At 38.7% G+C, this 27,317-nt stretch overlaps 1 protein-coding gene across 6 annotated transcripts in view; it reads left to right on the top strand.

The window, feature by feature from the left end:
* The window catches only part of LCLAT1 (lysocardiolipin acyltransferase 1), a 188,114-nt gene extending 161,895 nt beyond the window's left edge, over nucleotides 1-26,219 (top strand). For all 6 annotated transcript variants that reach the window (XM_004418173.3, XM_014781343.2, XM_087436961.1 and 3 more), the window contains one exon: nucleotides 21,952-26,219. In XM_004418173.3, the coding sequence (XP_004418230.1) occupies nucleotides 21,952-22,454 (503 nt within the window). In that variant the 3' untranslated portion in view covers nucleotides 22,455-26,219. The remainder of the gene's footprint in view (nucleotides 1-21,951) is intronic.
* The last annotated feature ends 1,098 nt before the right edge of the window (nucleotides 26,220-27,317 follow it).

Here is a 27,317-nt window from a genome sequence, read left to right as displayed (position 1 = left end):
AAAGCCAAGTGAGTAATATGACCAGGAAGCCAGGCAAAACACTTTTTCAAGGAGGGAGTCATTGGGTTTGGTTATATGAAGGTCACTGATGACCTTGATGAGAACAGTTTTGGTGGAGAGAGGGCAAAAGCTAATTGGCATGGGTTCAAGAGAGAAATGGGAGAAGAGGATTAAAGAGAGTGAGTGTAGACAACTTAAGAAGTTTAGCTGTATAGCTAAGCAGAGAAATGAGTGGTGGCTGGAAGGAGATGTGGGTCAGGAGGGGATGACAGGAGAAATTACAAGCATATTGATAGGCAAGACAGGAGTGATTGATGAAAGGGGAAACTGATGATGCAGGAGAGAGGGGAAATTGCTGGAGCAATATTGAGTAGACAAGAGGGGATAAGATAGAGCACATAGGTGGAGAATTGGCCCTAAATATGAATATGGACATATCATCTATATAAAGAAGAGAAGGCAAAGTATATGGACTGACATGCAAGTAGGTAGGTAGATGGGGTGGTAAGAGCTTGTGGAAGTTTCTTATGATTTATTTTTTTCAGAGAAATAGAATGAGAATGAGGGATGGTAAGGAAATATTGAAAATTTGAGGAAAAAACAAAGGCATGAAATATTCGAATCTGGGCTGATGGGTCACAGAATGAACTAAAGAAATATGTATGAGTGCCAAGCATACTAAGGGCCCACTTTTGGCTAATAATCAGGAATTTACCAAGGATTCCCACTAGCCTCCATTTCCAGCCAAAAAATCAAATACAGTAGTCCCCCTTTATCTGCCAGGGAAATGTTCCAGGATTCCCTGTGGATGCCTGAAACCATGGATAGGACTGAACCCTATATATATTATGTTTTTTCCTATATCTATATATCTGTGATAAAGTTTAATTTATAGATTAGGTACAATAAGATATTAACAACAATAATGAGTAATAAAATAGAACAATTGTAACAATATACTGTAATAAGAATTATGTGAATGTGGTCTCTCTCTCTCTCTCTCTCAAAATATCTTATTGTACTGTGCTCACCCTTCTTCTTGTGATGATGTGAGATGGTAACAGTGCCTACATGATGAGATGAAGTGAGGTGAATGACATAGGTATTAGGCTACTGTTGACCTTCTGATGCCAAGTCAGAAGGAGCATCATGGAGCCATGATAATGTCAATGGTTGGATGTCAGAAGTAGACAACATCAGTGGTTGGGGATTCAACAAAAGGATGATGATTCACGACCCAGACACAAGATTTCATCACACTACTCAGAACTGTGTGATTTAAAACTTATGAATTGTTTATTTCTAGAATTTTCCATTTAGTACTCCCACCAAAACGTGTACCTGTCCAAGAGACTCAAATGAGTTTCTGGGCAAGGGGGAAGGCAGCAAACTGAAAAACCTTCAGCAGCCAGAGAGGTTAAGTAATGGGAGAAGTGAAAGGGACTGGGCATTCCCTTTTCATGGGCAAAAAACCTTAGGAACTGGGCATTCAAATTCAGTTTCATTTGTTTGCTTTATGGATCTATGGTGGAGAGTTTTTACCAGAGAAAGGTAAAATATACGATGGAAAAAATATGTCAGGAGGACTAAATCAGATTACTTTCTGATTATGTCTTAACACTGCTTGAGTGGTTAAGACTTCTTGAAACCTATTCGCATCAAAGTATAATCAGTCAACTGATGAGCTTGTGTAAAGGACTGAAATGAGACCCTTCACTGTTTTGTAAACGGGGAGAGGGCAGTAGCCTACAGAGCAGGACCCTTCTGGGCACCCAGAGGAAGAAGAGTGATCACCTCCCAGTCAGCCTTCTTCACAGTTCTGCATAGGCCTGGCCTCCTCTACAGCCGCTGTGTGTGAGTGATGTGAAGCTATGCAAGGTAATTTTGACAAAAGTGTCACACCATGTACATGGCTGAAAGAGAATGTTGCTGTTGAGTTGCTGTGGTATGTGTAGGGGTTGTTGTGTTTTGTTTGGGTGGTGATGGAAGGAGTGTTTGGCAGGGGGGAAAAGTTACAATGGGTATGTTAAACCCATGTGAGTTTCTGTGTCACAGTGTTGATTAAAAGCAGAAATATATCCTCCAAAATCTGAACTGTTAAACAGATTAGATGCTATACTACTATTGTGATGTTGAAGAACACAAAGGTGAATATATGTGTTTGTGCTTTCTTTGATAAACCTGAAGGCTTGCTACCATTGTGGTAATCTAATAAATTAGAGATATCTGCTTCTAAAATATTGATCACAAGACACATTGTCTCCCACTTGTCTTATCTTTATTTTCTTTGTCAATCCTAATTGAATTATCTGTAACTGCTTCACGAGTATGTTAATTCAACTTTTTTCCTTCTTAGATAGTAGCAAGAAAACATTAGATGTGTAACGCTCAGAGAGATTAGGGTGGTAGAAATTTTAAAATGCCACGTTGCACTTAGAATTATTAGCCAGCAAAGGAAAAAATGATACAAAACAATAATGCAAAGCTTTTGGATATGTTAATGTTTATTTGAATGAATAGGAAAATGTTCTGTTTCCAATAAAATGCTAATACCAAAAAATCATTAAAAATTAGTGCATGTGAATAAATTTTGGTTTTGTTTTGAACTTTAAATCTTTGGTTGCTAACATTTTGGTTTGATGAGACTCCAACCAGCCTTTCATAAAGCTCTATTTAGACTATAGCAAGTATCACAAATTGGTGATATTTTATCACTTTAAATATTTTTTAGGGAACATATTTGAGAAGCTTTAAAAAATAACATCTTTTAGAGATACAGTTTACTTGCTGTAAAATGCAAGTATGTTTTAAGTATACAATTAGATGTGTTTTAATAAATGCATATAGTCACATAACTACTACCATAGTCAAACTATAGATCATTCTGTCACCCCCAGATGTTCTTTCATATGCCCCTTTCCAATCAAACCTCTCCATTGAACCTCGGTCCTTGGAAACTGCTGATCTGCTTGCTGTCACTATAGTTTTGCCTTTTCTAGATTTTTATATAGATGGAATTAAATTAGTGGGTAGTCTACTGTATCTGGCTTCTTTCACTTAGCATAATGCTGTTAAGTTTTGTCTGTATTGTTGCATGTCTCAGTTTATTCCTTTTTATGTCTGAGTGGTATACCATTGTATGGAATATACCACAACTTGTTTACCCATTCATGGATAGACATTTGGGTTACTTCCAGTTTTAGAATATTATGTATAAAATTGCTACATACATTTGCCTATAAGAATTTGTGTGGCCTTATGTTTTCTTGGGTAAATACCTAAGAGTGTGATTGCTGGGCCACTGCCAAAGTCTTTTCAAAAGTGGCAATACTATCTTACATTCCCATCAGCAGTGCTGGAGATTCTAGTTGTTCAGCATCCTCACCAAAACCTGGTATTGGCAGCCTTTTTAATTCTAGCCATTCTATTAAATGTGTAATGGTATCTTATTGTGGTTTAGTTTATATTTCCCTAATAACTGAAGATGTTAAGCATATTTTTCCTGGGCTTATTTGCCTTTTGTATACCTTCTTTGTTGATGTGTCAATTCCAATCTTTTACCCATTCTTCAAAATTCGATTGTGTTATTATTGAGTTGTAAGTTTTCCTTATATTTTTTGGATACAAGTCCTTTATCGTATATATGGTTTGCATATATTTTCTCCCAGTCTGTGACTTGCCTTTTCATTTCCTTAATATTGTCTTATGAAGAGTCAAAGTGTTTAATTTTGATGAAGTACAATGTCTCCATTTCTTTCTTTATTGTTTTTGTTCTCTGTGTCCTATCTAAGAAATTGTTGCCCAGCCCACGTCACAAAGATTTCCTCTTGTTTTCTTATAGAAATTTTATAGTTTTAGCTTTTACATGTAAGCTTGTGATTCATTTCAAGTTAATTTTTGTATATAGTGTGAGGTAAGCATCAAATTTGTTTGTTTGCCTTTGCACGTAGATATCCAATTATCCCAGCACCATTTGTTGAAAAGACCATCTTTTCTCCATTGAATCACTTGGGCATCTTTGTTGACAGTGAATTGGCAATATAAGTGAATCTCTTCCTGGACTCGGTTCTGTTCCATTGGTCTATATGTCTAGCCTTCCTCTAGTACCACATTGTTTTGATTACTGAACCTTTATAGTGAGTCCTGAAATCAGCTACTGTGAGGCCTCCAACTTTATTCTCCTTTTGCAAAATTATTTTGTTCTCCTATTTCCCTTTGCATATCTATATAAAATTAAGAATCGGTTTGTTAATTTATACAAAGCATAACAGGAGTTTTGATTAAGATTGCTTTGAATCCGTAGATCTTTGGGGGAGGAATGTCATCTTAACAATACTTAGTCTTTTTTTTTGTTTTTTTTTTTTTGTGAGGAAGATCAGCCCTGAGCTAACATCCATGCCATTCCTCTTTTTTTTTATTTTTTTCTGCTGAGGAAGACCGGCCCTGAGCTAACATCTATTGCCAATCCTCCTCCTTTTTTGTTTTTTTTTTTTTCCCTTTTTCTCCCCAAAGCCCCAGTAGATAGTTGTATGTCATAGTTGCATATCCTTCTAGTTGCTGTATGTGGGACGCGGCCTCAGCATGGCCGGACAAGCGGTGCGTCGGTGCGCGCCCAGGATCCGAACCCGGGCCGCCAGTAGCGGAGTACGCACACTTAACCGCTAAGCCACGGGGCCGCCGCCCACTGAGTCTTTCAATGTATGAACATAGTATCTCTCTCCATTTATTTAGGTCTTTAATTTCTCTCAGCGGTGTTTTGTACTTTGCAGTCTTGCACATATTTTCTTAAATTTATCCCCAAGTGTTTTATATTTTTGGTGATATTATAAATGGTATTCTTTAAAATTTAAATTTCTAGTTGTTCATTGCTGTTGTATAGAAATAATTTTTGTATTAAACTTGTATCCTTGCAACTGTGCTAAATCCACTTAATTATCTTAGTAGTGTTTTTGTAGATTCCTAAAGATTTTCTACAGTCTGTCATATTGTCTGTGAATAGTTTTACTTATTTTTTTAATCTGTATGCCTTTTATTTCTTTTTCTGCCTATTGCAATGATTAGGACCTCTAATACTATGTCTCTGGTAATAAGTGCTATCATATTAATGTAGTACAGCTATATGGCTACTTAGTGTTACCTTAGATACATGGAATTGAGAGACCAGGAATATGCCACCTAATAACTTGGGTTAATTTTTCAAGCACATCTTCCTACCTAACCCCTTTTTGAGCATCTCTGCTCTAGTGAGCTGCTAGGAATAGGAAAAAAGGTGAGAACTGCTGGTTTTGATCATACATAACCTTGTGTCTTTACATACTACTTGTAAACATTGGAACATAAAAAGAAAAAACAGAAAACCCGCTATTAAGTATAGCCGTACCTGAGTGAATACTGGTATTGAAGAGTGGTAATATGGAACTTAGCACCCCACATGGCTCTGAGACTCAGGCCATAGCTTTGTCTTTAGCCTTCAGGCTCCAGACCACCAGACCGTCGGCTCCTCCCCCAGCACTGGTCAGTAAATCGGTAAACCTTTATTAGGTGTCTGCAGTCTTTCTCAGTTTCAGCCCCCACCCCCTGCTGCCATTATCCTGCTGATGAAGGTTGCTACAAGTATGAAACTTTACTAAGTATTCTAGTACTAACAAAAAGGGGACTTTACTCATGCACCTATTTTTCTTTTTTATTTCCTGTTCTTTTCCTAGTGTATAAAAGATAGAGATTGACTGAGATACTAGGCTGAATTAGAGGTCAAGGAGGCCATTCTTTCCATTCCAGCCTGGGTACATAACTGTAACACTGGGCATGCCAAATGCAGCAAGAAATGATTTTCAGTGGTAAATTTAGAAGCCACCAGGGTTTTCAGGCAAAATTGCAGTGTTGGCAGAGCTGGTCTTTCCCTTCTTTGCTTTTAAGTTTTTTCTCCCCAATCCTAGTCATTTTGTGCACTCTTGCTCTCCAACAGTTATCTGAAATCATATCCAGCAAGGTCTCTCTCCAGTACCCCAAAGGAGGAATAAAGTCTTTTCAATACCCTAATCAAATCTGCCTCTACATGAGCACAACTTATGGCAGTTACTGTTATAATTAAGTCACTATACAGTGTGAATTAGAACGAATTGTTTTCACTTTAAATAAATTTTAAAATAATTTTAATAGCAACATTCATTGATCACTTACTAAGGATGATCTCAAGTAATCCTCCCAGAGGTTGTGTATGTTTCCCAAGGCCACACATTAGCAAGGAGTGAAATTAGACAAAGAACCCACAGTCTTATCTAATTCCGGAACCCAGCACTTAAACACAACTCCCCATGGCCTCCTCTGCTTAGAACCATCCCTTAACCCAGTGTTTCCCAAAGTGTGGCCCTCCAACCCTCTGCATCAGGACAGAATCTCCTGGAGTGCCTGTTAAAATGTTAGATTCCTTGATCTCGGCCATATGTGCTAAATGAGAATCTCTGGGAATGAAGCCCAGGGCTCTTCATTTTCAGCTAGTTCCCCAGGTGATTCTGAGGCCACTGAAGATTGAGAACCACTGCTATCACCTCTCTTCCTCAACTAAAGAACAGGTCTGTGCAGTTTGTAGGAACTGCCATAAAATGGTAGCTCTGCATTCTCCATGGGAATCTGCAGTCAACCTATTCAGATACATTTACAAAATAAAGTCTTCGTTTTCCATAGAGCTGTCTCTAACAGTTAAACGACCTTGCTCTTTATTCTCAAAATGCCACTTCATAACTCAAAACTACAATAAAACTTTAGAAATATTCTTCCCCAAAATGAAGACTTAGAAAAAAATAAAAGCAATTTTTGACATTCGATATTTCTTAATGTATACTGTATGAGTTTCCTAGGCTGCCATAAAAAATCGCCACAAACTCTGTGGCTTAAAAAACCAGAAGATCTATTGTCGTACAGTTTGGGAGGCCAGACGTCTGAAATCAAGGTGCTGGCCAGGGCCAGACGCTCTCCCAAAGCTCTAAGTAAGAGTTCTCCCTTGCTTGTTAGCTTGTTAGCTCCTGGCACTCCTTAGCTTGTGGTTGCATAACTCCAGTCTTTGACCCCATCCTTACATGACCGTCTTCTATCTCTGTGTGTCCTTTTCTGTCTCCTATAAGGACATTCCCGTTGGATTAAGGCCCGCCTTAATCTAGGATGATCTCATCTCAATTCTTACCTTAATTATGTTTGCAAAGACCCTGTTTCCAATTAAGGTCATATTCTGAAGTTCCAGTGGACGTGTGTTTGGGGGGAGACACTATTCAACCCACTACATATACTTATTTACTTCCCTAGTGTATTGTTTTTCTCCCAGCTTAAATTTCAGGATCACTAGCTATTCATCCAGATGTTGACTCTCCATTTTTCTAACTGAATTTAAACAGAAAGTCCAATTATTACTCCAATGACTGTTTTTATGCTGATTCATAGGAATTGATTCGTAGATGGAAACACTTTTCTCCTTCTACTCCCTGTCTCCTAATGAATATTTCCAAAGAAAGCATCTGCTCCCTACTACTCCATTTACCTTGGTGGTCCACTAATCCTGACTCTACCCGTCTGCTGCTCAAATGTAGCGAGTTATTTACTAAACAGTCGTGCTGGATTATCAGCCCTGACTTCTGCTTTGTGATGAAACTTGACAAAGTTTACTAGAAAATAAATTTTATCATTAATATCTCCCCCCCACCCTACCACCCCTAGGCTCCATTGATGCTTTGGGGAGTATTGCTTTGAGAAGTTTGTCAACACTGAGAAATTTCTGGTTGAGGTTTGGGAAATATTTAAAAGAGTCTTGGATCCCATCTAATCTAAGGAATAAAATACACAGAAAAAAACGTTGTTATGAAGAATGTTCCCTCTCTTGTATCAGCAATTGATTCTAGACTCCATGGGATGCAAGAAAATGAGTTTTCTGTGTGGAAAAGCATACAGCAGGCCGTAGGTATTCAAAACCAGGAATTGTAAATCTACAAATAGACTGCCACCTGTATGGTATTCTGATCATTTAAAAAGGCTTAAAGTACTTAGGTTAGTTTCCAATTTGGTGTAATGTTAGTATCTGTCTTGGAGCTTTATCCACATAGAGCTAAAAAAAAAAATAAAGAAAAGAAAGTACAAAAAGGAAAAGAAAGTACAAAAAGAAAAAGCAGGATAATGTAACCTCTTTTGGCTAGAAGTATCAGAATGGTATATGGTATTATCAGTATTACTACTCTGTTCTTTGAAACATATCTTTCTGAACTATATAAAGTCCATTTTCTCTTTGTTTTTTTTTTAAACATCAAAAGATACTCCATATACTCTATAAGAATAGAGTTCCTTTGCTATCTTGGAAGAACTTAAGACTTGTGTCCTTCAGTTGAGCTACACAAGCCTGATTCTTTATCTTCTCAATAGAAAAGAAGTTCCAGTCCCATCAAATTATCCCTTCATCCCAGTAGTGGCACCGTTTGCACAAGTGAAGAACTGGACATGCAAAAGACCTGCATTTGAGAATTCATTGTTTGAGGTTTTGAATATTCCCTGTATTGATCCATTTTCTTTACCACCACCACCACTACCACCACTCACTTTGTACTTTACCTTATAGGACTCATCAAAACAAAGTACAAAGATAAGGAAGGATGAATTATGACTATTTCTATTTTATGTTTTTTGTGAGGAAGATCAACCCTGAGCTAACATCCATGCCAATCTTCCTCTTTTTGCTGAGAAAGACCAGCCCTGAGCTAACATCCATTGCCAATCCTCCTCCTTTTTTTCTCTTTTTCCCCCAAAGCCCCAGTAGACAGTTGTATGTCATAGTTGCACATCCTGCTAGTTGCTGCATGTGGGATGCCGCCTCAGCATGGCCGGACAAGCGGTGCATGGGTGCGTGCCCGGGATCCGAACCCGGGCCGCCAGTAGCCGAGCTTGCACACTTAACCGCTAAGCCGCAGGGCCAGCCCCCGAATTATGACTATTTCTGCTAAAGAGTACAAAGGCTATAAAATGTTTTCCCTGGTGGAATATTTAATTTGGTCATTTGGGGGAACAGAGTATGAGCAGGTGGTGGTAGAGGGAAGAAGTGGGAAACATAACCTTCAGAATAGGCACAGCTCTGCTCAGAAGTATCTCCCCACATGCCTTCCATCAACCAGAGGGTCTTTTGGATGAATAAGGCCCTGCTGTAGAATACATACAGCCATGGTTGGATCAGTTCTGGTTGATTAAGAAAATCTTGTTTTAGTAAAATCATCAGTCCTCAGTCAGGCTGAGGTCAAACTTACTGAATGAGAATTCTGATTTTTGAGTGATTGAAAACAAGATGATTTAATTCTTGGGTCATCTAAGGAGGATACTAGCCAGGAGGTGTGGCACAAGGCTAAGGCCGTTTGACAGCCACCTTGAGACCAGTGTGGCTCCCAGTGCAGAGCCTGGGGCCAAGGAAAGGACAGACTGTCATCTGCAACCAGGGACCTTCACCTTCTACTCTATTGTCTTCTACTTACTCTTGAAGACAACAACTTGCTGTCTACCCCATTAATAATACCTCATCATCAGCCAGACTTATTTTTCCTCTCAAAGGAGATGAAATTGCAGAGAACTCTCTCTGTTATATGCAAAATCCCATACACAATAAAGATATAGGAAGAGTAGTAACATTAGACTTTGCTTTAGGGGCATTTTTTTTTTTTTTTTTTACAAATTTAAGCTGTATTGTTATTACCATATTTCTTTTAGGTGTACAAGATTGTAATTTAGACACTCCATTGTAGTTTAGATAGCTGCCACAAAGTGGATGGTAGAGCCTAGCTTGTGATTTGGTGGACCAGTCAATTAAGCTTATACCAGGAGTAGATAGCAGAAATTTACATAAGATCCAATCATTTATACTTTGTATAAAACTATAGCAAAACTCTCTTTATCAGAGCATGTCCATGATGTGCTTAAAAGATGAACTTGTTGAATTAATAATGCCTGGTACTTAGTAGGCACTCAATAAATAGTAACGTCCAAGTGCATCATTAGTCGTCTTCAATCCTAATGTCAGAGCATAGAGACTACAATAATGTGCTGTCTCTGATCTCATTTAATTCAAAGAGCAGCAAATTAGTAAAGTATGCATGTACCGGCACTTCTAATCTTTTAATCCATTATTGATCCATGTCCAGGGGTTTTGGAGCATCTAAACAAATTTATTGAGTCCAACAGTAACATAAATTATATTTTGTTATTGCTCTTGTTTTTCACATTTAATTTTGAATGTCTTCTCTCAACATCATTTTAACACATGTTTTTCTTTTAAAGAATAATGAAAACAAAGAGTATGAATTTTTGAAAGAGCAGGCAAAATAAATCTATGTCATCAAAAACACAATCTGCAGATGCACAAGTGTAATTGGCAGTTATGCTTAATAGGTCCTGGGAATGAAAACAATTTGGAACTAGGACTCTTGTCCCTTTCCCTTCATAGCACATTATGTTGTTTTATTCATTGCTGCCTATTTTTGCTTTGTAATTTATACGCTGAAATCCCTGGAGTAGAGGAGACATGGCATGTGAGTACAGCTGCTAGGTTGGCCTGCCTGTAAAATTAGCACCTATGTCCTTTGTCCCTATTACACAGCAATAACATAGCAGTTTGCTTTTCTAGTGAAAATAGTCTGAATAATGATATTTGATGGTTTTTTAATTGAACATAAATTTTTTTGTCAAGCAGATCCGTAGTATTATATATAGTATGTATGTATATGCATACTCTGCTATAGTTTGTGTATGTATAGTATGCAGACCTATGCAATTTTATCTCGTGTAGATTCACGTTCTCATAATTCTTTTCATCTCTTCTGTGTTTATGATTTTGTTTCCTTTGCTATCTGTAATACTAAATATGTATGCTCTCTTTTTTCCCTTAATCACATACAGAGTTTAGTATTTTATTCATCTTGTCAAATAACTACCTTTTGCATTTACAATCATATGTCTCTTAATTACCGGACTACGTTCTGAGAAACGCATCACTAGGCGGTTTCATCATTGTGCGAACATCATAGAGTGAACTTACACAAACCTAGATGGTATAGCCTACTACACACCTAGGCTGTATGGTACTAATCTTATGGGACCACTGTCATATATTTGGTCCATCGTTGACCGGAATGTCGTTATGCAGCCCATGACTGTATTTATTCTTGCACTATTTCATAGTTTTGTTTCATTAATTATTGCTTTATATGTTTAGTAATTTCCTCTTTCTGTTTCCCCTTGGATTTTTTTCCTAATTTCCAAGATGAGTAATTTCTCTTTTTCATTTTTCCTCTTTAATAATGAAGCATTTATTATCAAATACAGCCTTCAATATATCCCAATGATTCTCTTTTTCATTCCTTTTTAGGTAGCCCATAATTTTCCTTTTGATTTCATTTTTCGTCCAAGGGTTATCTAAAAGTATTCTTTTAAAGGGGGATTTTATTATTTCTATTTTTATGGAATTTTAATTTGAGAATGTGGCTTATAAAATCTCAGTTTTTACAATATGTGTTTAAATCTTCTTCACCAAGTAAATAATCAAATATTTATAAGTGATCCATAGATACTAGCCCTCTAAAATATTTTTGAGGGGCATATGGGTCTATATAAATCTATTAAATCAGATTTATCAATAGTTATTCAATTTCTTTAATTTTTATCTGCTGGAGTTGTATTATGAAAGATACTGAAGCCTACACTATAATTTTATTATTTTTCAATTTCTCTTTGCATCTCTAATATTTTTCATTTTAATATTTAGGTAATACTTTGGTTTATACAGGTGTTTGACTAATATTTTCTTTTAAAAAAAAAAGAACTGGGGCCGGCCCCGTGGCTTGCTGGTTAAGTGCGTGCGCTCTGATGCTGGCGGCCCGGGTTCGGATCCCGAGCGCGCACTGACGCACTGCTTCTCCGGCCACGCTGAGGCCGCGTCCCACATACAGCAACTAGAAGGATGTGCAACTATGACATACAGCTATCTACTGGGGCTTTGGGGGAAAAATAAAATAAATAAATAAAATTTAAAAAAAAAAAAAAAGAACTGTTTGATACTATCCATAGATACTGAAAAGATGTTTGAAAAACTTAAGCCATTCCTAATACAAACTGAAACAAAATAGAACTACTTAAAATAATAGTATTTTATCAAAACTCAGCAGTAAATATCTCATATGCTAAAGCACTAAAATCTACATTTTGCTTAAAGTCAGAACTATTTTTATTATTAATAAATTTTATTTAATTAATAAATTTAATAAATTTTCTTTATGGTAGTCTAATGAAAGCACTAAGAAAAACTACCATAAAGATGAGAAAATTGAACATAAAACTGTGTTTTTGCTGATAGAAAATCTAGAAAGTCAAAAAGAGACTGGTAAAAACTCAACTAGATTTAATAAGAAAATTTATTAAAGTGGCTACATATAAGATAAATATACAACAAACAATAGATTTTCTCTTATTCTAGTAGTGATTGCCTAAAAGCACAAGTAGGAACACATATTCTGTTACAATAATGACAAAAATTATGAAATTATTTAGGAATAAATTTTAAAAGAGAGCCAAAGAAGCTATGTGAAGAAAACAAATCATACATAAAATAAGATTTGAGCAAATGGAAAAGCATACTTTCCTCTTGGACGAAAACATGATAATATAAAAGCATCAATTCTTTCAAAATTATAATGTACATATAATGCAAATACAATTTCACGATAAGTGGGGGGGGGTTGTTGTTTTAGAATTGAATTAGATGCTGTTAAGTTTATATTGCAAAATAGTTGGCAGCAGGAGCCAAGTATAGTACGAAAAAGAAAACAGAGGCAGGCTTGCTTTACCAGATATTAAGTCATTAAGGAAATCAGTGAGGTCTTAGAGCAGGAATAAACACGGATCAGTGGAGCAGAAGAGAGAAAGGGGACTAGACATCTATATATTTGAGAACTTAATATATGACCACATTGGCAATTCAAAACAGTGGAGAAAAGAGGAGTTATTTAATAAAGGATGCTAGACAAACTGATGTCTATTGAAAGAAAGTAAAGCTAGATTATAAAATTAAATAGAAAAAATGTTTTTCTTGTTACAGAAAAATATAACATATACATACAATCTAGGGGCAGAGGAGACAAAAATAAGAATCCAAAAGCTATAACAGAAAAAGAAATGAACTTGTATAGACACATAGACATGCACGCATGTATTAGAAAAGATTCCATAAACAAAGGCGATAGATAATGTATTTGTAAAAATATTTGCAACAAAGAATACAGCCAGAGGGTTAATAATCCCTGATAAAGAAGGAGCTTTAAATTGACTAGAAAGAGACAGACAACCTATAGGAACTGGATAAAGGAAATGAAGCTGCATACACAGAGCAGCAACCCCCACAAAAGAAACTCATTAGTGGCCAGGGGAACAGTAGTGGCCAGATGACCAAATGAGTAGGAAAGATTACAACACAGCTGATAGATGGAGGGTAAATATCTACCATGTTAAGAGCTCTTACAAATCCATAAGATGACAAATAGCTGAATTTGCAAAACAGGCAAGGATATTACGATATATAGTGTATATAGCCAATGAACTTGTTTTATCTGATCAAAGACATACAAATTAGAACAAAAATGACACACTTTGGTAACTTTCTAAAAGTTAGAATACCAAGCATTGGTAAAAGTGTGAAAAAGAAAGCACCATCGTAGATTTCTTCTGTTTGTTTAAATTGACCTTTCCAGGGGTCAGTTTCCTGTATGTAGCAAAAGCCTTTTAAGGTGCTCATATTCTTTTTTTTTTTTAAAGAGGTACTTTAGGTCTGCCTTTATTTCAGATAATGGTATTTTTTTTTTGGTTATTGTGATGGTGCTCATATTCTTTGATCCAGTAATTCGACTTACTGGAATTTATCCTAGAAAATCATTATCATTAGTTACAAAGATATCAATTTAAATGTTGTTTGTGTGGAAACAACTTAAATATCTGAAAACACAAAAATTTGTTTTTTAAATTTATATATATATATAATCAAATATGCATTCATAAAATGATATTTCAGAAAATCTTTAATGGCATGGATGGAAAGATGCATGAAAAAACAGGTTAGAAAACAGTATGCACAGTATGGTCCCATTTTTTAAAAGTTTATAGATTTTTTTTCAAGGCATATATTTTACATGCATTTATGTGTGTGCGTATGTGTGTGTGTATATATATATATATATGTATCTGGCCTCAGCAAGTGCGTACTATTATTCGGATCTCACATTTAATAATGTATTAATGCACCAATATTGTCAAATTTTGGAAAATGTCAACATGTTTTCATTCTAATCTAGAAAATGAACTCGTTTTGAAGATCCAGAGAACTAAGGCCCATCAGAGGAAATATTCAGAACTGAAAAGATTCACGCATTTATACAAAACACAAAAAGTTCAACAGATTTAGGATAGGAACATGAAAATATATGTGCTGGAAATTATCTATAAGAACCAAATTCAGGTTGAATAAGCAAGATTGTTCACAAGGATACCATTTTTAGTTTCACCTTTCCAGCTGGAGGTTGATTTTTAAACCCAGGATGGTTCATTCTTAGAAAAAGAGTAGGTACTAACTTGGACTTATTAAAAAGAAAACAAGATGGGACAGAAGGCCAATGATCCTAGAGCACAGATCATCAGCTTCTAATTCAGAATGCCATCAGTGGATTTAATATCTATGCTTAGCTTAAAATGTTTAAGGAATGAGTTAGTAGGGATAGAGAGGAATATATATTAGGAGATAAGTTAGGGCCTACTCCTACAGCCAAGATCAGTCCCCTAAACAGCTTTGCTTCTACACTATGGGGGAGGAGTGGACGGCGTATTAGAGAATAAATCACAGTGTGCACTGCAACAGACTTGGTATTTCTCCCAAAGGAAGAGGACGTCTAGAGAAAGAAGGAGGGTAAAGGGTAGCAGCCTAAACCTAAACTCACTTCAAGTGCTGTAGGTGATCATCCCACCTAGAGGAGTAATAACAACAAGAATCTGAGCACATACTTCATGCCAGGCACTTCTCTGAGCATTTTACAGGCCTTATCCCAGTGAGTCTTTCCAGAGCCCTCTGAGGTAGGTGCTGTTAGCATCTGCACTTTCAGATGAGGCTTATAGTGAACATGCCAAGGTCATACAGCTGACAGAGGCAGGACCCGGAGCGGTCTGCCTCTACCTTTTGTTCCATAAGTATCCAACTTATACAGAAGGAAAAATGAATAACATTCCTAGTAGGTAACAGTAGTATTTTCTCTAACAAAGAAAATGGTACCGTTTGAGCCTTAATACCGGTTGATTTTAAGTGGTTCATGCATGCCCTTTTATTTTGAAGCAGAAAGGTGTCTTATTTTTAGCTATTTTTAGTCTAAATATATCCAAATCTGTCCATTCAAAACTGTTTTTCAAGTACTGACTAATGCCAGTTTGTCATGCTTATTAGCCATGTACTTGTATGTGTCAGTGTTAAAATGGCACAGTGAATGATTCCCTAGTTACTAAATCCAACTTTTATCCTCTTGGCATAATTTTTTTTTTAATCTGAAAAATAGTGCACAAAACCAGCGGCCTCAGCATTTTCCTGTAACACAAATGCATCTTAGATGACAAGCTACATTATCTAAAACTCTCTAATATATGTATGTAGATTTATGGATTTAGATCTGGCTAATAGAAATAGACTTTTGTGTATTTTTAATTTTTTTAAAGCAGGTATTAAAATGAAATCCAAAATAAATTATATTTTTTATATTCTGCATACATTTGACTGTGGAATGGGGAAAGAAAAGAAGAAATTCAGTTATCAACTCTATTAAAGATCACTTTGGGTTAAAAAGAAACAAAAAAGCTTATATTTCTGTTATTCTGCCACTGAACTATATAATTGGATCTGATCTTTTGCAACCATGGACAAACCAGGATTTCTTCTCTCAGTTCTTTCATTTTAGACATACAAATGTGTAAAGATTTGGCTGCCTCCCATTCCCAGGGAGCTTTTCATATCAAGTAGGACTCTTCTCATAATCATGGGCTCAACGCGATATGCTTGGAGATGCTCCCTACTGCGTATTACATTTGTAAATTCCAGTCTACCTTGTAAAATTCTGTTGGTCACTTAAACGTGACTAAAGTATTAAAAATTCCCTCAGTCTCAGTCTGAGACTAAAAATTAAGATTTGAAATATTAAGTGCTTTTCTATTCTTCCAGAGAAAAAGAAAGATCTACGGGCCCAAGTGAGCATGGGTGTTCTAACAGAACAGTGACTTGACAAAATAACAGTAAACTATGAAACTTGCCAGGAGACAGTATCGGTAACAGAACAGATCCAGTTTCTAAGCCCCTTATAGGCAGATGACAAGTGGCTTGATAGTTTAAATTACCAATTTAGATGCTATCTAAAAAGCAATGAGATCTTTTAAAAATGGCTTTTACTGATGGCAGCCATCTTAATTTGCATATTTAAAAATATATTGTTTTCATACCAAAAGATTTAAAGCAGTATAAATCCTTTGTAGTTGCAGAAACTTCTCTTTTCTTAATCTATTATTGCATTATTTTAGCCTTATTATAAATTGGTAAATGAAATAAAAACACTTCTCAACTTTTGAATATCAATTTCATTATTGTCACTTACGTATGAACCAAGCCCTGCAAGCCATGCTCACCCCTTACCTGTTACCTTCCAGGAGGAAGCTAACTTGTCTGGTAGTAATGGCTCCCCTAGGCGAGAGGCCATGGGGCCAGGAGGTCTTGATAGGATGATGTGAGAACTAAGTTGTTCTATTAGCAGTAAAGAGTTACCTGTGGCTTGGTGTTGTCTGGAGACGTTTTACTTAATATATAGTTTAAAAATTATCAAGACATTTCCAGGTGTAAAAGGCTTTCTCCATTTCCTCCTCTGTCACTCTGGCATTAATACATTTCTGGGTCTCTGTGATGCTTAAGGATCCAGCGCCACTCAGGGAAGTGATGACAAGGTATGAGCTGTCTTTCTTCTCCCTTGTCCACTTTATTGTCTTTCATAGTTCCTAACATTACAATGTTGCTCTTGTTTATAATGTAAATAGATAGTATTTTAATTATGTTGAGTTATACCATTCCAAAGTTCAAAATTCCAAACAAGCAATTTATTAGAAACTTTTGGAATATTGCCTTTTGGTAAGGTGACACCCCACCACCCCACCCAAGACTGTTGTAATTCATTTGAGACCAAGAGTTCATAGAACCCACGTTGAAAAAGTTCCAGTGGAGCAAGTCAGTCTCATTAACTGAATACAGAAGTTGTAGTAGATGCTAACATTTAAGAACTTGCTGTGTGTCCAGCACTACGCAAAGAGCTTTATGTGCATTAGTTCACTAAATTGTTATAACAACCTCATGTAGAAGACATTATAATTCCCTGCTGCATTTTTAGATGAGAAGATAGTAGACCATTTGACCAAAATATTGGTCAAATAAGCATTTCTGGAACCTCTTTAAGTGCAGGACGTTATGGTAGGTACTAAGGTTCTAAAGAGGCAAAGGCATGGTCCCGCCCTTAAGGTACTTGTGGTTCCCTTGGAGACTGTGGGTTTCGGTGAGCATCTGGTAATTTGGTACAGGATGGCAGGTGAGTGCCCAAATGAGCACATCAGTGCCTGTGCCGGAAGCATTCAGAGAGGGCAAAACCACTCTGGGCCCAGACACATGAAGAAAGCTCTTCTCAGAACCGTTAGGATTTGAGCTGGACTTTGAAGAGAGTTGAGATAAAATATTTCAGGGAAAGAAGCTGTGTATTTGAGGCAGAGGGAATGTCTCGGCAGTTTTGTGAAACAATAGTTTGAACATTTGTCTTGAGTAGAAGACACAAAGCCCATAATTGGTGTCTTTGGGGCCCAGGCAAATAGTGCCCTGGCCAGTGTTGAATGTGGTATTTTCCCCACAAATACCATGCTGGCATGAGTGGACTGATAATAGAAGCTCAAGTTAGAGAGACAGGTTAGAGCCCAACATGACAACATTATGATTCAATAATAATAACAGCAGCTAGCATTTATTGAGCACTTACTAAGTATTAGATCCTGTTTTATGTGTTTTTACATCTATTATCCCATTTAATCCTCACAACAACCCTGTGAGGTAGTTTGTAGATATAGGAACTAAGTCCGTCACAGAGAGATTAAGTAATTTACTCAGTTAATAAGAGGCAAAGCTAGGATTTGAACCCAGGCAATCTGCTTCCACAGCCCTCCATGCTCTGCACTGCAGTGAATCTAGACTTTTTCACTTAGGAACATTTCTGTAAGTGATACCATCACTGTCTCAAACTTTGCTATTTATATACTGAACAGACACACACACAGACACACACACACCCCTTACCCTACAGGTTGTCAAGAAGAAAACAGAAAGCAAGGGGCAGTTTAGTTTCTTATTAGTATAGTAAGTAACTTACTAGTATACCATTTTGATACCAATTTGTAATAATACATGACTGTATTTGCTCAGTCAGCATTAAGAACCACCTGTAGAAGAAAGGCTGGGCCATATGAGCAGCTCTTGAAGATGAGCTGTGAGAAGTGGTGGCGAATGACTGAGTAGGGAGATGGTGGGAGCTGCCTGGGGAAGGAGACTGTCCAGGGCTGTGAACAAGAGAGGCTGATGAGACCAGTAACCTTGACGAAGGAGAAGGGTCTGGGCAGAAGGTAGAAGCAGAAATGTTGTTTGCAGAGGAGTTTTGAAAGTAAATGAAATGTGGACTCTGTTCTGAGTCAGAAGCTAAGTGGCATGACAAGTGACAAAATGTGAAGACAGCTCGTTTCCTCCATTGTGAGAGAAAGTGGGAAGAGGGTAGATGGAGTTGAGGTAAGGCAACTAGAACGAGGATTGTGGTTGTGGTGGCTGGGCATAACTGAATGGGCTCTGAGGTCTGCGGGTAGAAGATGCACTGAAGTACTGAACTAGCATGTAGAGTCAAGGGAAAGTTCACTGTCCTGGAACAGGATAGTCGTGATTAATGCTAATAGACAAAAGGTTGCTTGATTTTTTTTTTTTTTGTGTGAGGAAGATCAGCCCTGAGCTAACATCCATGCCAATCCTCCTCTTTTTGCTGAGGAAGACCGGCCCTGAGCTAACATCTATTGCCAATCCTCGTTTTTTTCTCCCTTTTTCTCCCCAAAGCCCCAGTAGATAGTTGTATGTCATAGTTGCACATCCTTCTAGTTGCTGTATGTGCGATGCCGCCTCAGCATGGCCAGACAAGCGGAGCGTCGGTGCGCGCCCGGGATCTGAACCCGGGCTGCCAGCAGCGGAGCTCGAGCACTTAACCGCTATGCCACGGGGCCGGCCCCAAAGTTGCTTGATTTTTAATGTGGGCAAGTTAACGGGAAGACCTTATATCCCCGTCGTAGTTGATGTGTCATGCTCAGGGTGCCAGTGAAAGAGCAGGTCTCTGTTTGGATGCTTGATCAGAGGCCCAGTCTCCGGTGTGTGAATTCCTGCTATAACATACCAGGCAAGTGGCCAGCCAGCCTTTTCTCAAATGGTGAATACGTGCCCTCTTGACAGCTCTATTAGAAAGCTTTTCCCTGGGGCTTCTAACCACTGGACCCACTTCTTTCCTCTGGAGCCAAACAGGTCTGGCCTAGTCTTTCTTCTAGGCTTTCAGATCCAGCTTCACTGGAGCCTTCTTCCACGAGCCTTTCCTTGCACCTGCTCTACTCTCATGTAAACAGTGTACAGCATCCCTAAAAGACTGTCCCTCCAATTTTGAATCTAAGTCTCGTTGATGTAGGTATTTTCATTTTTTGTAACATAGCTCTTATTAAGGGCTAATTATAAGACAGTTATGAAACCAAATTGAAACCTGATCCTTACTCTGAAGTATATCACAGAGTAAAGGAGACTGACGGTAAACATTTACAGAAGACTGAAAGAATCATCAAAAAAAAAATAAGTAGGGGCCGGCCCAATGGCGTAGTGGTTAAGTTCGCACGCTCTGCCTCAGCAGCCTGGGTTGTGCAGGTTCGGATCCTGGGCACGGACCAGCGAACTGCTTGTCAAGCCACACTGTGGCGGCATCCCACATGTAAAGTGGTGGAAGATGGGCACGGATGTTAGCCCAGGGCTAGTCTTCCTCAGCAAAAAGAGGAGGATTGGCAACAGATGTTAGCTCAGGGCTAATCTTCCTCACGAAAAAAAAAAAAAACATACAACCTAACAGGTTCAGTAGAAAGGGTAAACCTGGTGAGATAAGGTGGGGAAGTTAATATTGAAGTAAAATTTAAATAGAATGAAATGCACAGGTCTTAAGTGTACAATTTGATGTAATCCACACCCTAATGAAGACATAGAATGTTTCCTGCCACCCAGAAAATTTCCTCATGCTCCCTCCCCATCAGTTCCACCCGCATAGGCCACCACTTCTGATTTCTGTCACCACAGATTAATTCTGCCTGCATCATGTAGGTCTGTAACACATCAAAGTCCACATCGAAAGTCTCTTACTGAAGGTAAGAGTAGCATGGTATGGAAGAAAGCAGCGTTCAGAGAGTATGCACCAACACGCTGTGCGCCTTTGGGCAAAAAATTTAACCTCTCTGGGCCTTGTATACAGGGTTCGATTAGGTGATTCTTTTGATTCCTTGAAGATCTAACACTCCATTTACATTTCTAATCTCAGAGGTCCCACCATTTATTCAAGTACCCTGAGCCAGAAACAAACCTGGGCTCATTCCACCCTGTCCTCCTACATCTGTTGACTGCTGTGTCACATCACTTATTCCTTGTAAATTTTTTGGACATGTCACTTCCTTTGGCTCCTACCCCCCCCTCATTTCTTGCCTTTCCTTCCTTGTAATGACCATCAAATTACTCTTTCTACCTCTCTTGCCCTGGTCCTCTCCAAACCATTCTTGTCACTGCCTCCAAGGTAATCCTCACTAAAATGTAACATATTCTGGTCCCTTCTCTGTTTAAGAACCCTTAAGTGTTCTCCACCATTTAAGGTGTTTCTCTACCACCTGCAGAACTGAGTTCAGACTCTCAAGTTTGACAATGAGGGCCTATCCCGTATGCCTCAGCCTACTTTTAGTGTTCTCAGCCCCATTGTGCTCCCTGCCGGACGTTCTCTGCCACCACTCCACCTGCCAAGCCAGCCCCCTCACCTACCCTCTTCCATAAGCCTGTCTAGTTTATTTAGGGCACCACGCATGCCTGTCTCCCTGAGTCTGTTGTGAACTCTTCAGTGAGGTTAGGGACCATGTTTTATGCATCTCTCTCTCCAGCATCTGGCAAATGACTTCGCTGAAAACACTTAACCCCAAAGTAGTTAATCATGAGATTGCTAAGGGTGATGGTATACTGTCTGGTCAGGATCTTACTCGGACTTGAAGTTGACTTGTTTTTAAAAATAAAAACTCATGTGGAAGTTGTGTGTTTCTGACCACTTGATGAAATCTGATTCTGAGTTTTTCTTTTCAGTAGCTGTCGTGGTAATATTGGGTTAAAGGTGAGAAAGTTTGTGTTTTTCTTTGGAGAAAAGGGTGTATTAAAAGGAGGTATCAAAGCAGCAAATCCCGTTGGTGTAGAAGGGCTAATCTTCTGCTCTTTTATTCTTGTCTCAAATCCAACTTAATGTGCCTGTCCACTTAGTTCTAGAATGGCAGATTACTGTTTCTACGAATGAAGATAATTTCTTTCTAGAGGTCTTTAAGGTAATTAGCAAGCAGATAAAAAACTAAAAATGACTGGTAAATATTGACCCAAGTGCCCAGGAACACCAGTATTTATAGCCCTGTTTGTCCCCCAGGGTTCACTCTGTCCTGATTTCTTCCTGTTTTTGGTTCTGCCTTGCAGTGTGAATCAGCATTGCTGCCCAAATTGATCCTTACTCAATCTGTATTTTTATCTTTTCCAAAACCTAGGTAAGAACCTTGATGCTGTCCATGACATCACAGTGGCATACCCTCACAACATTCCTCAGACAGAGAGGCACCTCGTCTATGGGGACTTTCCCAAGGAGATCCACTTCCACGTCCACCGATACCCCATAGACACCCTCCCCACGTCCAAGGAGGACCTCCAGCTCTGGTGCCACAAGCGGTGGGAGGAAAAAGAAGAGAGGCTGCGCTCTTTCTACCAAGGGGAGAAGAATTTTTACTTTACTGGACAGACTGTAATTCCACCTTGCAAGTCTGAGCTCAGGGTCCTTGTGGTCAAGTTGCTCTCGATACTCTATTGGACCCTGTTCAGCCCTGCAATGTGCCTACTCATATATTTGTACAGTCTTGTTCGGTGGTATTTTATAATCACCATTGTCATCTTCGTGCTGCAAGAGAGAATATTTGGTGGACTGGAGATCATCGAACTTGCATGTTACCGTTTTTTACACAAACAGCCACATTTAAATGCAAAGAAAAATGGGTAAGGTTATAAGTTTCGTGGTATAAAAACCTAGGGGATATTTTGGAAGTGTTCTAAGCCTTTGTAAACTGAGATGCGTTTTTTGCATGACTGTCAAATATTTCTTACTACCATCATTACTTGTTAAGGATATTTTGCACTTAGTTTTGTGGAAAGATATTGCTACACACAGTTTTTTTTTTAAATCTCTGAATGTAATTTCAATACACGTAGCAGGGAATGATTGCTATGAAATAACTCAGGCCAGAAGATTACTACACAATCATCAGGCTGTTCACAGACGAGGTACACACAAGATTTTCTTAAAGGCCCAATTCTGTTTCCTAACAGACTCCCCGGGCAGGAGACAGACGTGGGGCTCATGAGCGCTGGCCCAGATCAAGTGCTGGCACTTGAGTCTGAGGTGAGGGCCCTTCCTTCTGGCTCCGTCCCTCGGCACTGTCCCCACACTCCTTTCTGTGCCAATCAAACCATCGAATCCTTCCTTAAGACCAGAAAGCAGACATCCCTTGTCCTTAAACTGACCAAACATTTTGATGAGAAGCCCTTCATTATTCATAAAATCTTGGCATTTAGCCTCATGCTGACCTAGACGTCCGAAGACCACCTGTGCCCTTTTTTCATGTGGAAAATAAGACCTGAACATGTCTCAGGGAGCAACCACAGGCTCTCCACTTAGAAACTTTAATTTGAAAATTTTTTTTTTTCTTGATGAGGAAGATTAGCCCTGAGCTAACACCCAATGCCAGTCCTCCTCTTTTTGCTAAGGAAGATTGGCCCTGGGCTAACATCCGTGCCCATCTTCCTCTACTTTATATGGGACGCCACCACAGCATGGCTTGACAAGCAGTGCATAGGTCCTCGCCCGGCATCCAAACCTGCGAAACCTGGGCTGCTGAAGCCTAGCGCACGAACCGCTAAGCCACCTGGCAGGCCCCTAATTTGAATTTTTAAAGATGGGAATTAGTACGGTTTAGTTCCTCGCTTCTACTTAATCTTGCATGCTTAGCGTTGGTTTCGTTACAGCTTGTTGGCAGGTGTAGCTTATTTGTGTTAAAAATGATATACATCAAGTCACTTTTAAAGGAAAGCATAGATGAATGTTCTGTTATTGCAGTCAGAAACTCTCTTTTGAAGTTGTGTCTTTTGAAATATTTCTTTAAAACCTGCCCCAAAAAGGAAGGTTATTATATTTTCTACATGTGTATGGGAATCTAACTTCTGCCATTAAAACAACAGCAACAGCATTTGCAGACAGGGTAGTAATGGTTTATCCTAAATTAGTCATCCCTTGTAACCTTGACAGATTTTACTCTTAAAACCAAAATGAAAACACAAAAATGAATCTTTTTTAATGATAGCAAGGGATCTCTCTCTTTTGTAGTCCCAGTCTTCCTCTTTCAGTAGTGAAATTTAAACCCACTTTTGACCAATTGTTGGCCTAAATATTCCTGTCATTTGGATTCAATGGAAAATCTAGGAAACCAACAGCACCCATCACCGTCTGAGGCGAAAGGACTGTGTGGTCCTTGTTTCCTCTCTACTGGGGCTGTGCACTACTGTTTTTGTCATGTGATGGGGATGCCGGTCAGAGCAGCAGAAAATATGAGGCAGTTAAAAGTCTTGAGCAAACCTGTCAGCTTTTCTCTTGCCTTGAACCAGCCTCAAAAGCTGTTTATTGCTTTATGGACTCGTTTGGCATGAATGCCTTCTCCTTAATTACATCTCAGTTTTGCTCAACAGTGACTTTTAGCCAATAATTGAAACGTGCATTGCCATGAAAGGTAAGCACATCGTGAACTGAACTCACCGAGCAGATTCTTTCAGAAAGTACTGGTTGTGGCAGAACACTGTTGACACATCATTTTTATTGGAAGAGTACTAACTAGCGCCTCTATTGAAATGCACCAACCGATATTTAACTGCTCCCTCAAGGCTGGTTTTAATCGTGCCAGGAGCTACTAATTAGTTATTATGCACATCTGCTCCAAACCCAGCTAACTGTGGTTTTTAAGGTTTTTTTTTTTTTACTTTTTTTTTTCCTTAATAAAAGAGGTTTCTAATTTAGGTTTCTCTCAGACTTCCTTTGGTTATATTTGGAAACACAGAAATAGTTTAACAATCAGGATTGCATTTGTCCTGGGTAAAAGAGAAAAGCTGTGTTTTCTGCCCCACAGGTGTTTCTAAGGTAGCCCCTCTGCCCTTCCTCCAGCTTCTCCCGGCTCCTTGTTCCAGGTCTAACTTCCATTTAATGGGATGTCCTGTTTAACTCGCTGAAACCGGGAAGAGGGGAAACCTGTTTTCTTTTTTAAAAAATGTTTTCTTTTGATCATAAAACACATGTTTAAGATAAAATGCAAACTCTTTTTACCTTCCCAAAATTCATAAGCACTAAAACTGAGGAATATAGACATTGTACTTGCCTTAAGAATAAGAAATGATGACTTCAAAAAAGAAGTTTTTTGGTTTTATTGCAATAAGACTTCTTTAAAATTATAATTGTGTTTTGCTACACATTTATCTTTTTCTTATTTCAAAAACTTTTAAAGAAATATACATGATTTGGAACTTAGAGCTGTCTAAGATTGATAACAAAATGTCAAGTAGAAATTCATTTAGCTTCAGTATTGTGCTGGCGTCAGGAGTGATCCCCTCCACACCTTCCAGCTTCATCCCTCTGGGCTCAGAGCAGCTGCTTGTCTCGCTGCATCTAGACACCCTCTTACTCGACACCCTCGCGGTCCTTTGAAGGTAAACTCAATGGGCTTTGAGATGTTTACAGTGCTGTATCTCCAATTGTTAAATCCTTACCATTGGGAAATGTAAGTAAAGCACACGTGGTTTATATGGGACGTGAACCATTATACTAACATATGCACCTCCCAGGAAAGGCACTGACTGTGCCACAAGTTCTTCCCCAGGCATCCTTGATGAACAAGCCACATAATTGTGCAATTCCATAGAAGAACGTGGTGAAAGACTAAAAGAAAAATAAATGTGAGACAGAGCCCGTAATTTACAACTCCTCATAAAATCCTTGCTTGTTTCTTATATTAAAACACAGATTGGGGGGAAATAACAGCTTGCTCTTGAGTCACTTTGAAGTTAGTTACTTCCGCAGTCCCACGTCAGAAATCGTGCCTGGTAGCCAAGGCTGAATTCTGCAGAAAGGAAGACATGCCCGTTTCATCTGGACTCAAGCTCTGGCCCAACCACGATGCCCTTGTGCACTTTTATAATAGAGACTCTACTGGAGGGAGCCTGTGGTATTAAATTGTTTACATTTCTTTATATAAATAATGTGCTTTCAGTGCCTTAGTTATGGTTCCCTTTCTTTTTCTTGTTCCAAGAATTCTGCAATGTGTTTCTTAGGTAAAATTCTCTTTTTTGCTACTCATTGGGAGGAAAGTGGTTTATAAACACTGGTCACTGTGGTGAACACTGCTTTATGATGGCACCTGGAGAAGAGAGCTTGATGCTGAGGGCGGTTGCCTTAGAGCCGTAACTTATGCTGTGGAAACGGAAATGGTCTTGTCACATGACGAGCTTCAGATTAGATATGGCTCTAACGTTGTCTTGTACCTACCTTAAATTCAGAAGAGAATCTTGGTTTTGGTAATTTATTTTTTAAAAGATCATTATATACGAAACACCAAGTTTTAAAAATAACTCACAGAATGGCCTTAGTTTTCAGTGTCCACTGGTATGTTTGTGAGTTGTGTTTTCTGTAATATAGATCCCCAAATAAAGTGGAGTGAATTAAACAGTTTGCACGTCTATTACGTTTCTGTTTTTGCAGGAATGACAAAAACCAGAGGTTATGGGTGTTACTTTGTTTTTCCACATTGTTATAGCCTTATATGTAGTATTAGGAAGAGCTGATCAGTTATGACTCTCTTTCACAGCTGTTAAGAAAAAAAGGCCCGGGGCCAGCCAGGTGGCATAGTGGTTAAGTTCGCCCGCTCCACTTCAGCGACCCAGGGTTCACAGGTTCGGATCCCGGGCGCAGACCTGCACACTGCTCATCAAGCCATGCTGTGGTGGCATCCCATATACAAAGTGGAAGAAGATTGGCACAGGTGTTATCTCAGGGACCATCTTCCTCAAGCAAAAAAAGGAAGATTGGCAACAGATCTTAGCTCAGAGCCAATCTTCCTCACCGAAAAAAAAAAAAGAGGCTTAAGCCAAAGGGAAAGTACTGCCTCCAGTAATTGAAAAAGTCCATGGGCTGCAGTTGAATTCAGGGCTTGATGAATGTCGTCAGTGTTATTTTCCTCCCTCTCTCAGTTCAGCCCTGTGGGCAATTTGGTCATTCCACAAGTGTGGGTTCTTATGGTGAATATCAGCTCCACCAGCTTTAAGAGATAAATGGGACTCTGCACTACCCCCTTGCTGTCAGGGAGTGTATAATGATGAAAGCAAATCTTGGACCCAAACCTGACGAATGTATAAAAACATACTTAGCAAACAGACACACACACAAAGCTCATGGGACTGAAGTGTAGCAGAATATGCCACCCCAAAATAAGGTTGCAGGAGTTCAGGACATGCCCCCAAAATATGCCACTTTGGTCAATTTATTTTGAGCTGTAGGCACTTGAAAACAGCAAATGCAGGGAGAGGCTTTCTCTGAACGCCCCTTATCTGCCTAAAGACAGATCCTCCAAAAGGAACTCAGTTGTCATAAACCCCCTCCCCAATGTTTCATCCACCAGGGGAGATTGACTCTGTCACAGGAGACTAGACATCAACACCACACTCAGACAAACTTTGTCACAAAATGTCATACCTCCCATCTATGCTAAGTGCCCATTCATCTTGCCTAAAAATCATTTACTCTCCCCCAAAAGTAAATCCCCCCTCCTCT

The sequence above is a fragment of the Ceratotherium simum genome, chromosome 11 (genome assembly GCF_057802395.1).
Source record: "Ceratotherium simum simum isolate JZ-2026a chromosome 11, ASM5780239v1, whole genome shotgun sequence".
NCBI lineage: Eukaryota > Metazoa > Chordata > Mammalia > Perissodactyla > Rhinocerotidae > Ceratotherium > Ceratotherium simum.
This window is presented reverse-complemented; position numbering and strand designations above follow the sequence as displayed.